Source organism: Lepidochelys kempii, chromosome 1, assembly GCF_965140265.1.
Source record: "Lepidochelys kempii isolate rLepKem1 chromosome 1, rLepKem1.hap2, whole genome shotgun sequence".
NCBI lineage: Eukaryota > Metazoa > Chordata > Testudines > Cheloniidae > Lepidochelys > Lepidochelys kempii.
In genome coordinates this window covers 264,257,911-264,272,796 of record NC_133256.1, presented here as the reverse complement: position 1 = coordinate 264,272,796, position 14,886 = coordinate 264,257,911, and the positions used below count along the sequence as shown (strand labels likewise).

Below are 14,886 nucleotides of genomic sequence, written 5' to 3'. Positions count from 1 at the left end.
TTTTAAGGAGGTGGTGAGGTTTTGAACTTAACATTTTGCTTTCCACACTGAGTTACAATAGGTAGTGGGTTACAATAGGCAACTAATGGAGATCTTCTAAAATACTAACAGCTTCTGGCTCCCATGAGCAATCAGACAGTTAAGTCCTATACAAGCTGTGAGCACATAACAATGAAGAAAAATCGCATGGGGCAAGCAAAGAGAGATTAATATAAAACAGAACTTGAGGTGAGAAGAGAAAAAAGATGTTTAGAACAGTCTGGGAATCCCTGTAAGACAACATGGACTGCAACCAAAGACTCTAATACACTTTCACAACCTGTCTGATATAAGCATCAGGGGAAAGCTCTGGGTCAAGCAGCTTCTAGGTTGGATGCTTTGAGAGCTGGATGGATAATAGAGTTATGCATTCATCTTGACAAGATTTGATGACGTTCAAGCTGACTGTCTCCCAGTTAATCCTGCAGCCTGCACTGAGAGCAATCACAAGCTTCATCTTGGGTAGTAAAGCCCATTCCTATCAATAACATCACCCAAAGAAATATGAACACTGAATAAAATGGGATCCTAAATGAAGCCCTTTGAGATTTGTAGTGATAAACTGTAGTCGCAGAAAAACCGTTCCAAGCATCGTTAACAGAATCGCAAACACTGTCTGATCCAGGAGGAATAACAACAAAACATAATATTCACACACAGACATGCAGGTCATTGAAGATCTGTAAATGGGCACTCACCCTGATCCTGGCAAGGAATCAAACACACGGCCCTCTAGCACTTTTATATTCTCCATAGGGAGGTGCTTTTAAAGCTGAAAAGAGACCACCTTTTCAATTATTTAAAAAAAAAAAAGGATTCAGATCACCACTGTTTATTTCAGACAAGACAGAAAGCTCTACAGGAGAAATGTTGTTAATAGCTATGATAGAATGTCAAATTACTTGGATTTCTAAGCAGCTGGTTTAATACGTAGCCTGTGTATAACTCACTAAACCTTAGCAACAGTTTATAAAGTAAATTGTATAAAAAGGAACTGTATAAAAGGAATTGTATAAAAAGGGATGGGTGCACTTTGGAAACTAAGGGCCCAATCCTAGAAGATGTTGAGTTCTTTGAAGAGGTGTTGAGTCCCCTCCACTCCCATTAATGTCTATAGTAATTGAGGACACTCAACACCATGCAGGATCTGGCTCCAGATCAGTAGAAAGGGTAATACCATTTGAGACAAATGGATACAGTGATTTAGTTTTATAATAAAAATGAATTCTGTGCATTTATATAGTATGTTGTATGTTCACCCCTGCATAAATACTAACTCATGTCAAAGCTTCTCTATTAAATAAGTTAGCAGTCTTTCAGAGGAATTTGAGACCATGATTCCTGCTATCATAGACAAGTGCCAATAAGGATTTAGAAGAACATCAGTGGTTCTGAATAAAGAAACGCATTTGGCAACAGTGATGTTCTCTGACCTCCTACGTCTCTCTCCCAAAGAGAGACAGACAAGGTCTGTTTCTGTTAGGGCTAATTTGCTTGTTAAGTTTTCCATAATTTCCCTTGCATTTGCAGAATTAAATGACTTTTTACAGATGGAACACAGTGCTAAACTTTTCATTAAAATCCACACACTTTTCAGTTTCAATGTCAAAGATTTCCAAGGTGAAAATTAGTGATTCCTCTCAGGTGTAGGAGAGAACATGGTCCAATGAATATGGCATTGATCTGAGAATGAAGAAACCTGGGTTTTATTCCTGGCTCTGCCAATTACCTGGTTTCTGACTTGTATTAATTTAGAGGGAATAAAGGGCCCAAAGAGTCAAAGGTATTAACAAGACCTTCTCACTGTCCGACATTAAACAGTGTCAAACAAACAGGGTTGGGTTTACAGAGACGTCATCCTGCTTGCTACCATGTCAAATGCACCATTAAAAATCCTTTTACTAAAGATACAGAAAAAGAAGAAAAACAGTTATTAAAGCATTTGAAATGTAAAGTGTTAAGTTAGGCTGTCACTTTAACAACATCCCTTGTTCCCTTTAGCTGTAGAGCCTTTAGAAGGGGGAAAAAAAACCTTGTTTGACAATCTGTTAGTTGGTTTTAAAGATGTTAGTAACTGCCCTTTTGGGGAAAAGAGAAGAAGTTAGTTGAGATGGTGGGAGCTGTTGTTTTTACTGTTGTTAAAGTCTGATCCCATTTCCTAGAAGGCAAAACAAGACACACACGCACAAGGGGAAAGAGAAGAACAACAAAGATAAAAAGTGCAACCTCTGTTTCTGGTGTTGACTCTCACGTGCAGCCTCAATGTTGGAAGAAAACAGGCCCAGCACACAGTTTTAATCAGCCACTCCAAGACCTGCAAACTCATGCCAGCATCAGGCTGTTTAAGGCATTGCATTTAGATGCCTTCCTGGTCACTGGCTTACAGCAGTGTTGCAAAATATATAGTCTTGGTTTGCTAAGCCAGAGCCTTACCAAACAGAAGGCAGAAGGAGACGGGTAAGAAAAGAATAAATAAGTTAGAGAAGGGAAAGGGCACACTGAATGGATGTGAATGTCTGACAAAGTCTTTCATCCCAGGTAGTGTTGGATTTAGCCAAAGCCGGTGGAGGAGGTGATGTCACCTGGGTCTTTCTCTCTCTCTGGCCTGGTCAGGCCAGGACATCTCTTAGGATTAGGAAGAAGAAGGTCCACTGGTGTCACACTGGGTCCTGAGATCCCAGGAGATGGAAGGGGTGGCAGCCATGATGGTGAAGCTTGCTCCTTCCCCTTCTCTTTGTCTTTCAGTCAGCCAGCAACACAGTAGCCAGCGTACCCCCCCAAAAAAGTTTCTTTGAGGATCCCAAAAGGGGAGTGATGGGTGGAATATCTTGTCCTCTTATTATTTTGTCCACCAACTGACACACCAATTTTGGTTCACTGATTTTTGGTTCCACACTTTTCTTGTTTACGAAGTATGATCTTACCAAAGTCCTTCAGTGATATCAGTGGGCCTTGTTTGGACAAGTTCAGTCTGTCTCTCTCATTTTTAAACCTTTTCCCATCAGTATTTGTTAAATTGACAATTAAGGGTAAATTTGTAGATCCAGTTGTCATAACAGACCTTGGACAAATTACTTAAGCTTTCTGCACCACATCTGTACAAGGGGATAATAACTCTCCTCCTTTGTAAAGTGCTTCTATGGATGAAAGGCACCACATAAGAGCTAAGTAGTATTACTGTTATCACAATGCCAACAAATTTTACCAAACAATGAGGATCAGAATTTCAGTTTTAAAATGGAATAATTGTTGTTCATCCTAGAAAACAGATCTATATTGTTAATGATGTTAAACTGTGCTGGTCACATTTTTCAGAAGTTGTTTCTTATTTGTTGCAGTTGTATGAAAAAGTTGCTCTTCTTCTGACAAATTTAGGTAAGTGGTGATAAATATACAACTGAAATAATATTTGATTGATTTTGGTTTATACCTCAGCTCTCGCTTCATTCTAAATATTGAGCATGAAATTCTAGCTCCATTGAAGCCAACTGGAGTTTAGCCATTGACTTCACTAGGTGCAGGATTTCTCCCTGAATCAGTATCCCTGTCACATTTACAAAATGCTGCCTAGGTTAAAATAATACATGTTTTTGAAATATTGTACTGTGTTTCTAAGCACATTTATACCTGTGTTTATAGTTTTTCAAAATATCCGTCTATCAGTACGACTTTTAATTTCAAGTCCCACCTTCAAACCTGACTGTTGCCTATTAACAAGAACACTGCTCTCTCTTCCCCGTCCTCTCCCAGCTATGTCCAGCCTGATTCCTGTCTAAGCTTTAATTCCTAGATACTGTAGGAATGAAGCTCTGATCTGAGATGCTGCAGCTGGGAGAGGAAAAGGCTAATCTCCATTTTCAGTATGAACTATTATTTTATTTACATAACTGTGCATGGTGCTTTACAGACAAATTAAAGCAATGGGCCCAGATCCTTAATTTGTGTAACCTGTCGGCGCTCAGTTGAAGCCCATGGAGCTATGACAGTTTACACCTGCTAAAGATCTGACCCACGATTCCTGTCCTAAATATCTTAAATGCTAAGGACTCAGCTAAGCATATGTTTACCACAGGGCCTGATTTTCAGAGATGCTGCCTACCCACAGCTTCTGTCAGCTTCAGCTAGTGTTGTGGGCACTCAACACTTCTGAAAATCTGGCCCATAGTGTGTATTACTGCGAGTACTCCTACTGAAGTCTGTGGGGCTACTCAGAATGGTAAATACCATGCCCAGTACTGGCAAGCATTCGCAGGACTGGGCGAGGTGTGTAGACATAGCACAACAAGTGTTGACTGTTTTAAATCTAGTTTTGAGCACTGCTCAGAATGGGAGTCAAGGGTCCGGATACTGTGGCTACCGTTCCCCACTCCTTCCTTATTTATCCAACTGTTTCAATGCATTTTGTCTAAATCCTAGAGGGTGAGCTCTCTGGAGCAGGGATTGCATTTGGGTTAGTATAGTGTCTAGTACAGTGCTATCCTGAGGCCTGTAGAGGTTCCCTGATGCTACAGCAATGGAAATAATAATTAAAAAGAACCATGAAGAAAGCATTTGTTTCAGTTGTGCGAAGTCTGCTTCAAGTTGAGAATATATCACGCTGCATACTAGTGTGCATTCTGCTAATCTAATTGTAGTAGACTGAAGAAATGAAAACAACAGAAGAGCAGCTCAGTTTATAGTACATGGAAGAATCCAGGAGTTGTCTATTTTGTGTCCAAATGAAGGAAATTGAATGTGCATGTTACCTCTAGCAAACTGGCAAACCATTTCTTATAATCACCTGTAATCTTGCATATCCAGCTATAAAACATCAGATGAGGTTTGTAAGAGTTTTTACAAGCCCGCTTCCTGGGGATTATTTTTTTATACAAATTCTACTGTCATCTTATAAATTGAGACCAGCAGGCAGCTTTGCCAGCTCTAAAACGTGCCTGCAGTCCCTCAGTGTAGTAAAACTCCTAATCTGATTAAACCTCTCAAACTCTGTTTTCTTTACTCACAGAGCAGCCTCGGACTGAGTCTGAGTGGGAGAACAGCTTCACTTTGAAAATGTTTCTTTTTCAGTTTGTCAATCTGAACAGCTCTACCTTTTATATAGCATTCTTCTTGGGAAGGTAAGAATCAGTATCTGCTCACTCTGTGCTTGGGACAGAGAGCAAAGAAGAAAATGATAATGCCATTAATGAAACAAAATGGGCCCATGTGATCACGCTTGCTCAATTGCAAAGTCCAAGTTAGCAAAGGGAAAAAGTTTAAATTTAGATTTTCCTTTAAAAAGGTATGGAATATGTAGATCCCATTCTCAGACATTTCCTTCATACTAAATTCTAAAAATTCCACTGCAGAGAACTAATGTCTTCAGCTGATAAGACATTTGCAGGTCGCTTTGCTCTACTTTTTATATGTATAATTTATACAGATAAAAGAAGAACTTAACGTTTTGTCATCTAAGTAACTTTTGGTTCACCTGATGTATACTTCGGCCAGTTTGCAGCAAATTCATAATTATTACAAGTGATGGAATTTGCTTTTTCTGCTGAAAATAAGATAAATCTTTGCATGCCTGTTCCTGTTTGTTCCCCACAGAAATCAGAAAGGCATGTGAGCAGATTTGAATTACCCATTAACTGAGCTAATTGTTTGAGCGAATACACAGTATAATTGTGAAAAATTTGCACCCTTGGTGAAAACATGTTTTCACTGGATTCACAGGAAGTATGACACCAAATTTTTCATTATGTCGAAAGAAAGTGGACCAGATGGGGGTTTTGCATTTCATGGTCTCTTTCCAGCCAGTAATAACACATTGTAAAGCAGTTCAAAATGGAGCTTCAAAGCAAAATTCTCTTGACAGTGTTACTCAGTCTTGATATTCTGCTCTTCCTACCTGCTGAACATCAGAGAATGAAATATCAAGTATAAGAATGTAGGCATTTAGCTAAAGCACAGATGAAAATTTGCTTAGCTCTTAACATAAATTATATTAGAGATACTTCAAATCATTCTGCATAATTACATCTTTGATATTTAAATCAATCCTGTTTGGGAAAATGGAGTTAAAACAACTATGTTGAGCTTTTTTCTAAGATTCTGAACAGAGATCTAGTAAGAAATAGCTGATGTTTGCTCTTATGTTGAAGATTTACAGGACACCCTGGTGCCTACTTGAGGCTGATAAACAGGTGGAGACTGGAAGAAGTGAGTATTCTGTAACTCTCAGGTTTTTAGGGGCAATCAGATTGAAGCCCATGGATGGCACAAGATGTGAGCAACAGCAGACTCTGGCCCCCTGCTTAGGTTATTTTGAATGTATCATTGAGTTTCCAGGAGCTCTCTGACACTACATCATTTATTGAATTCCTCTTCACCTGCTTCAAAAAGACATTTCCATATTGATAACATGTTTTTTAACCCTTAGCTTTTGGGGTCTATGTATCATATTTGGGTGACATTAATAAATGGCCTCAACTTGATTTCTCTTTTTTAATCATGTAAACAAATATCAGACACTTTCTATTGTTCATCATCAATATGAATCAATTCAGATATGAATCTGAGTCATTTTCCACCTCTAAAATGCTCTTTTCCACTCTGTCAAAAAATTATGAGGTCTATTTCTTGTTTCATTTGTTAGGATATAGATATTCAGGCCTGTCTGTAAAGGCCTATACTCTAAGAATTTAGGTGTATTCTTATCACTTAGCTAGTTATAGAGGTATAAAAGAAAGAATCAAAATCACTGTCTGCCGGTGTAAGGGCCTTCTCTTACTGTGACAGTCTGACGCCCTGTTCTGAGGCTAAGGCCTTTGGCTAAGCAGCAGAGGCAGCCATAAGCTAGGAATCAGAGTAGCAGCCATGTTAGTCTGTATCCACAAAAAGAAAAGGAGTACCTGTGGCACCTTAGAGACTAACAAATGTATTAGCGCATAAGCTTTCGTGGGCTACAGCCCACTTCATCGGATGCATAGAATGGAACATATAGTAAGAAGATAGATAGATATACATATCCACACACACACACACACACACAGAAGGTGGAAGTTGCCATACAAGCTGTAAGAGGCTAATTAATTAAGATGAGCTATTAGCTTCAAAAACAGACTCCAAGGAGAAACTGCTGAGCTTGAATTAATATGCAAACTAGATACCATTAATTTGGGTTTGAATAGAGACTGGGAGTGGCTGGGTCATTACACATATTGAATCTATTTCCCTAAAGTTAAGTATCCCCCCACCTTCTTGTCAACTGTCTAAATGGACCATCTTGATTATCACTACAAAAAATTTTTTCTCTTGCTGATAATAGCTCATCTTAATTAATTAGCCTCTTACAGTTTGAAAGGCAACTTCCACCTTCTCTGTATGTGTGTATATATGTGTGTATATATATATATATATATATATATATATATATATATATCTTCTTACTATATGTTCCATTCTATGCATCCGATGAAGTGGGCTGTCGCCCATGAAAGCTTATGCTCTAATAAATTTGTTAGTCTCTAAGGTGCCACAAGTACTCCTTTTCTTTTTTCTATAAGCTAGGAAGTGTATGGTCACATCCTCACATTCCAAACTAGTCACATTGAAATAAGGCAATCTGGGGCTGTTAGAAAGGTGATCTGATCTATCACCTCCAGAGAAAGGGAAGAGCCTAGAAGATGTAAAAGGAAATTTAGTTGATAGTTTTCTGTTCGGTAAGAACTCACTTATCAATAGACACAGCTGGGAAACCCTTATGTCTTTATAGATGTAGTTGTGAAATCCTCACTTCTGTATTGTTTTGTCATTATAGTTCCCACTTTGCTATTGTTTATTTGCATGGTCTCTGTCTGGTTCTGTGATTGTTTCTGTCTGCTGTATAATTAATTTTGCTGGGTGTAAACTAATTAAGGTGGTGGGATATAATTGGTTACATAATCATGTTACATATGTTAGGATTGGTTAGTTAAATTTCAGTCAAATGATTGGTTAAGGTATAGCTAAGCAGAACTCAAGTTTTCCTATATAGTCTGTAGTCAGTCAGGAAGTAAGGGGGGGAATGGGAACGGGGAATGGGGTTGGGGGAATTGGAATCATGTTTTGCTAAAGGGGGGAATGGGAACAGGGAATGGGAACAGGGACACAGGCAAGGTTTTGTGGTGTTGGAGCTGTGGCGGGGGACACTAAGGAAGGAAATTGGAATCATTGCTCGCTGGAAGTTCACCCCAATAAACATCGAATTTTTTGGGTATTGTTGCTCTCTGTTCATGCGAGAAGGACCAGGGAAGTGAGCGGGTGAAGGAATAAACCCCTAACAGCATTATTGACCGGCAGCCTCAGATCTGAAGCAAACAAAATCCACTCAAAAATAAATCAAAGAAACTGAGCAAGCTTTCCAGTAGTAATAGTAATCAGTGCTTACAAAATACAACGGTGAGGCATGAGGGGGACTGGCTTTGCAATTCACACAAAAAACAATCCCATTTTTTATAAATCTATTCAGAGTTCAAAAATAGCTGATGGATATTGTAAATGAACAGCTGGCAGCGTGTGAATAAGTCAGAGTCTCCAATGTTAATATTTGATCACCCAAGTCACATGGTTTTGTCCCTGTTTTTTTAGCTGAATGACAAACATTTTCACAAATGAATGACAAATGGCAAATCTTGAGTAACAGGTTGCATGCTGGAATTCATGATCACTTCCAAATCCCCCACCCACTGGCCTTAATAGAATAGAGGTTATCCAAATACTTGTGAATAATGACTAAGATGGATCCTACAATTGACAACACATGTTCTTAATGCAAGTTGCTTATTCACACATCAGTTTTTTTTATTATTTGAGCAGCTGTACAGTCCAGGGAACAAAAAAAGTCATAGGTGGACAGATGGAAAGTTAATGTTCTCAGTCTCCTCCATCAAAATAGACTTACTCCAAAATGTAGCCAAAGCAAAATCATGTGTGTGTGTGTGTGTGTTTGAAATAAGTGAGCTAGCTGATATATTCCTTGATAGTTCAGTAAATGCCTTTCTCAAGTTGGGCTGCAAAAGACAATGTCTGGCAAAAAGATGCAGTATTATTCTTTCCAATATAGAGGGCCCATTCTTATCAACGATATCTCTGACCGGCCTTATTTAGGATTTAGACTAGATGACCCTTGCAGTCCCTTCTATCACTATAGTTCTATGATTCTATATACATGGGTAAGAATAAAATATCGAGATATATATCAAAAACAACTTCTGACAAGCCCTTCACTGATACCAGGGGTAAGAGCATTGTCCTACTGAGATCCCCTTGTCCAACATCAGTGGCCAAATTCAGGCCTATTGTAAGCAAGTGAAACACCACTGACTTTGATAGAGTTGCTCCTGCTTACCCTAGGGCTGAGTTTACTCATGTGACTCACTCCTGTCAAAATATAAAGATGATTTTAAATCAAAAGAGGGATTATCTACTTTCTCTGTTTACTTTAATTTAACCTCTTTATAATGCTGAGCGGGGTTGATTTTTAAATATCTATTTGCCAACCTTGTTGACTTAAGGTAGGCTTTGGTGAAGTCAATAGAGAAAAATAAACAGGGAAATCTCAGCTCACTGTACAATGGAAAACAGTTCCCATCAGAAGGTCACTATATGAATTATTGTGACATTTTTCTCTACTTAAATGAAACCGGAATATTTCTGTATCAGAGAAGAATTATTCTGGTCTGTCTATACTGCACACAATGTTCACTGATTCAGCTTTGATACCCCTGTTTATGTCAGGATAGTCAGTTGTGCAAAATGTTGGTCTGAGAACAGTAAGGGCTAATCAGTGCAGTGAGTTCTCAAACCTCTCTACTTCTTACAATGATTGATGAAAGTATATGGAGCTATACCAATTTACAACAGCTGAGCATCCAGCCAAGTGAAATCCAAATCACTCCAGATTGAAGCAGATACTCAGGAAGAAAAACTGGCAAGCAATCATTTAATGTCCAGAGTCTTAAGTATCTATAACAAGACATTAACTTGAGTCAAATACTAAATAATAATAATAATAATTAATAATGTACAAATACTGCATTTTAGGTGTAAACTAACTGTCTGAGGTGTCAACAGAAATTTCCTCCCCATTCCTTACAGCATACACTGCCTGATCCAAAGCTTACTGAAGTCCATAGAATAACTCCCTTTCTCTTTAATAGGTTTTCAATCAGACCCATACAGAATTACACAGTGGGCTATTGTGGCCACGGTGTTGCCTTCATCCTAAGCATCTGGTTCTGGCCAAGGCAGGATGCTAGAGATTGGACTTAAAGAACTTACCTGCTCCTTCAGGTTTACGTTAAAATAGTAAAAATGAAAGCTTCTTTAAAAGTTTTATAAATTACTATACATTCATTTCTGCAAATCCAAAAGGATTAAAAGAATCAGAATGATTTCTGCTTCTTTAAACCACTGTTTTTTTTTTCTTTACTCTGCAGTGCCACCCTAGTGGATGCCTTATTGATCTCTGTATGCAAATGGGTATTATAATGGTGCTAAAGCAGACCTGGAATAATTTCATGGAACTGGGCTACCCGTAAGTAAATATACTGCCTACCTTTACGTAGGTCACAGAAAAATATTATTTTCATTATTACCTTCTGAGTTTCTTAAATGGGAGAAGAATACAACAGTAATTATAGTATTACACCTAAACACAGTGGAGAACTCTTCTCAGATATTTCCAGATGGACAGTGTTATTTACAAAGGACAAAGTCTAAAGAAATGAAAATAATATAAATAATACATTATTAGAAAATATTTCATTTTTAAAGTTGTGGTATTTTCCAATTTAAAAACATCTGTTTCTGTACCGCTGCTCTGTTCCCTACACTGAAATGTTAGATACATGCTTTTTAGTTTATACCACTAAGTTCTAAGTAGATTTCTCCTTGTTGGGTGACATAGGACACCTGAAAGGCGAGGTGTGAGCCAGAAAAAGTGCATTGCTGGCACACAGGCAGTCAAAAATGTGCAAGTAGACATATGTACTGACCTGGCCACATTTACTGACAATGTATATAGTAACACTAGGCTTTGTTCAAGCTAAAAGGGACTACTGTTATTTCATTTAATGGTGCCTGGGTTTAATATTTAATGGATTGTTATAGACAATTGGCAATACAGATCAATGGAGTGGCAGGCCGCTGGGGGCAAATTAGCAAGAGAGAGAAAAATCAGCACTGTAAATATTTGTATCCTTGCAAAGTACCACTGTTCGCATCAATTTGCCGTGCTGCAGAAACCCCAGCAGAGGCAGTGCAGTGTAATGGAGATTTCAGACTCTGGGGCTGCAGAAGCCATATCACATTCACAGCAATTCTTTTAAGCAGCCTTACCCTTGCTAAACAGAACCGTGTAGATGTTGTACCAATAAAATAAAAACCAGCAGGATCTTATTAAAGGGGAAAAGGCAAAATACCACATTTATTGTGAATACAGAAAGAATCATAGTAAGCAGTTAGTTATAGTTATAACATTCCATTCAATCTCATATTTATTCACACATTCATTCATACAAATACACACACACACACACACACACACACACAGATTCTGCAAGGTTGTTATCATAGTTACCAGCCTTAGAGTTGCTCATGCCAAGCCACTGGCCAGGTGGCCTATCATGACTCTCACTGAGGTGTGACATTAACCTGGGTTTTGAAATTTCTGCTGTAAAAATGCCAGAGAGCTTTAGGAACCAGACACCAGAGAGTAGCACTGCAATGCTGCAGAATTCTAGGGGCCTGGATGATAAGCAGTTTATGCTGTAATGGTTACATGCTTTGACACACACATGCAAGGCGAAGGCATGAAGCTCAAGTGATGCTTCAGCTTGATCGGAAGATCACCCTCTGCAGAAGCTCAGCACGATCCCCATGGAGTTTTCCAAACAAACATCAGCAATGTGTGATGGGATTGAGAGGAAAAGACAGCACAAGGAAGCGGTGGAAAGGCCAAAAATAGTTTGGGGAACTGTTAGTGAAGTAACAGAGAGAACGTCACAGTCAAAACTGAAGTCAAATCTTCAGCTGAAGATTTCTAGCTGATCTAAAAATGGACGTCAGTTCTGTTTCCCTGTCACACACCCAACCCCGTGTACTGGAGAAGTCATATTTCAGAATAAATGTGCAAATAATTAGGAAATTATGTATAAATTATTGATTTGGTTTGGGGATGGGAACTTACTTCTAAGGAGAAAATAAAGCATATGTACATATGCAAGCCACACTACCCTGTTTTAACTTTTTACATCAACTGCTATTCCGATGACAACAGTGTGTCCACAATCATTAGCCTGCCCACTTGTCTCTGCCTATTCTATTACTGAACATTCAGTTCCAGAGGACACATTTCCATTCAAAGAGAACCATACATCTCCCTTCTTAGCTCTGATTGACTCAAGCAATTTGCCATTCTAGGCAAGGAAGAGGACGGAAGTTAAATCAGAAATGGATATATATCCCATTTCCTCATTAAGAACATCTGTATCTGAAAGACAATCCAGAAACTTTTTCCCATCTTAGAGATAAAGGATAGCATTCTGTGCTACCAGCCACATTTGTTACTAATATCAAGCTCTCTCATACATTGATACATTCAGTTCACAAATATATTTTGTCTAGTCCAGCCTAGCCTCTCCCTCAGGATTAATAAGTAATCCAGCTAAATTTGCCAGTTGGTCCTTTAATACAGCTAACACTCAGAGAATGGAATAGAGAAAGGGGTGGTCCCATGTGTCTTCAGATTCTCACATATCTCTGTTGCTAATTGGGAAATGGTAGCCAATAATAGATTAAGCCCCATATTAAGGTTCTTCCACCTGCAGTTTGCACATGCACGCAAGACTTCTATGTAGTCACTTAACCAGTGTTAAGGCTTCTAATTTAAAATCCTGAATAACCAATAAATGGGTGTTTACAATTTATTTGAATATGCAGGTTAATTCAGAACTGGTGGACCAGGAGAAAATTACGACAAGAACATGGCTCACAGAGAAAAGCAAGCTTCCCACAGTGGGAAAAGGACTACAATCTTCAGCCTATGAATGCTTATGGACTCTTTGATGAATACCTAGAAATGAGTATGAAAATGTTCCGATTTTACTCTTTTATGCTAGATTTTAATGTCAGTTCATTTTTTGTTTTTTTAAGCCCAGAGGGCTGAATTGTTTACTTAAAAACTCCAAAGTACTGCTGTATGAAACTAAAGAAACTGCAGAACGATTTCCATTATCACAAGTCAGGTGAAGAGTTGGGAGTGAATTGTTAAGAACCAAACCCAGGCAATATTTCTAATAATGCCTCATGTGATGTACTAAACTCCCATTTGTGAAATGTTTTATCTGATTAGCTGCCTTCATGGAGAGAGAGGGATATTCTCTAAATTGCAGCCTCAAAATTCTTATTCCCTCAACTGTATAGTTTCTTGAGTCATTGTTATTCCTTATAAAGCAAATTCTACTGAACCCTGATAAGGTCTTAATGTCAAAGCACTTACTTTTCAGCTGTCTAGCATGTGACTGTATGATAGGGTATATTTAACATTTACTAACTAATATTTACAAAATTGCTTGCTTCTAAGGAACTCTGCTTTCATAAAACGAATGAAGGACAAAGGACTTTTGTCTGTCTTGACTGAGCTGCACATATAGTGGATAGAGCCCTCTCTTGACTGGTGCAATTCCACTGAAATTAAGGAGATCTGTGGAAGATCAGCTACTCTGAGAAGCAGGCCCTAAACAGTTATGTCAACTGTAGAAGGGCCTGCTTTGCTCCTGCCTTTTTGTACCACCGAAAATGGCTCAGACTTTTATGGATTGTGTATCCACCAAGCCATTTATCTGAGTTCCCTCCACCAACAACTTTACAGGCCCATGCAACAGTACTAGTTACAATAGCCTCTGTGCTTTAGGCCCTCAGGACCTGAAAGAAGCATCTATGAGGATGGACTCAGCAGGGGGCTTGCCCTGTTCCTTCACCCTCCAGGTCTCCTTTCTATGCCTCCTTATCAGTCTTGAGCTGATGGACTCATTGGCTTATTAGCTCCCCCAGAACACCTGTCTGCTTAGCTAATTATCTTTAATTACCCTAATCAGCTTCTTCTAGTGGAACTTGTGAGTGTTGGAATGCAGGTTCACCTGTTAACTCCCTACACTCTGTTGCATCAATGTTTTCAAAATGTAGATACCTAAATAGAAGAGGCCTAATTTTTGGAGGTGCTGAAATTAAAAAAAAAAATTAACATCAGTTAAACAGATCACAAAACAGCTCTCAAAACATATAGTTCATCAGCTTTTGTCTCTCTGTAGCAAGGAGCACAGATATAGTTCTCTAAGCTCTCAGGAAATTCAACCATTTGTTCTCTCACCCTAGTGCTGATCTTTTGGAAGAAGAATTGACGTATTGATACCACTAGCACCACAGAGTGATAATATGGTACTTCATAATGAGCAAGTTTACTAGCTACATGGCATCTTAGTAGCCTGGCATTTTGCATAAGATCTTGAAAGTAAATACAGTATTGAAAGCACTAACCTTTTATTTCCTTTCCCAGTTCTTCAGTTTGGATTCACAACCATCTTTGTGGCAGCTTTTCCACTGGCACCACTTCTGGCCTTACTTAACAATATTATTGAAATCCGGCTTGATGCATACAAATTTGTCACACAGTGGAGGCGGCCATTAGCCTCAAGAGCCAAAGATATAGGTGAGCTGTTTATGTGTCTCTTTAAAGACAAAGTATTGATCATCTGATGAACCCAATGACTTTAAATTAAAGTTACAAATCATTAATAGCTTTAGCTTTGACTCGCATCCTCTTTCTCA

General features: G+C 38.6%; 1 protein-coding gene across 9 annotated transcripts in view; it reads left to right on the top strand.

The window, feature by feature from the left end:
* Positions 1-14,886, top strand: part of ANO4 (anoctamin 4) — a 288,922-nt gene that overhangs the window by 245,596 nt on the left and 28,440 nt on the right. For 8 of the 9 annotated variants that reach the window (XM_073327406.1, XM_073327405.1, XM_073327404.1 and 5 more), the window contains 6 exons: positions 3,378-3,414; positions 5,042-5,153; positions 6,180-6,237; positions 10,497-10,594; positions 13,000-13,142; positions 14,615-14,767. In XM_073327406.1, coding sequence (XP_073183507.1) covers positions 3,378-3,414; positions 5,042-5,153; positions 6,180-6,237; positions 10,497-10,594; positions 13,000-13,142; positions 14,615-14,767 — 601 coding nt within the window. The remainder of the gene's footprint in view (positions 1-3,377; positions 3,415-5,041; positions 5,154-6,179; positions 6,238-10,496; positions 10,595-12,999; positions 13,143-14,614; positions 14,768-14,886) is intronic. The other variant, XM_073327407.1, reaches the window with a different exon arrangement.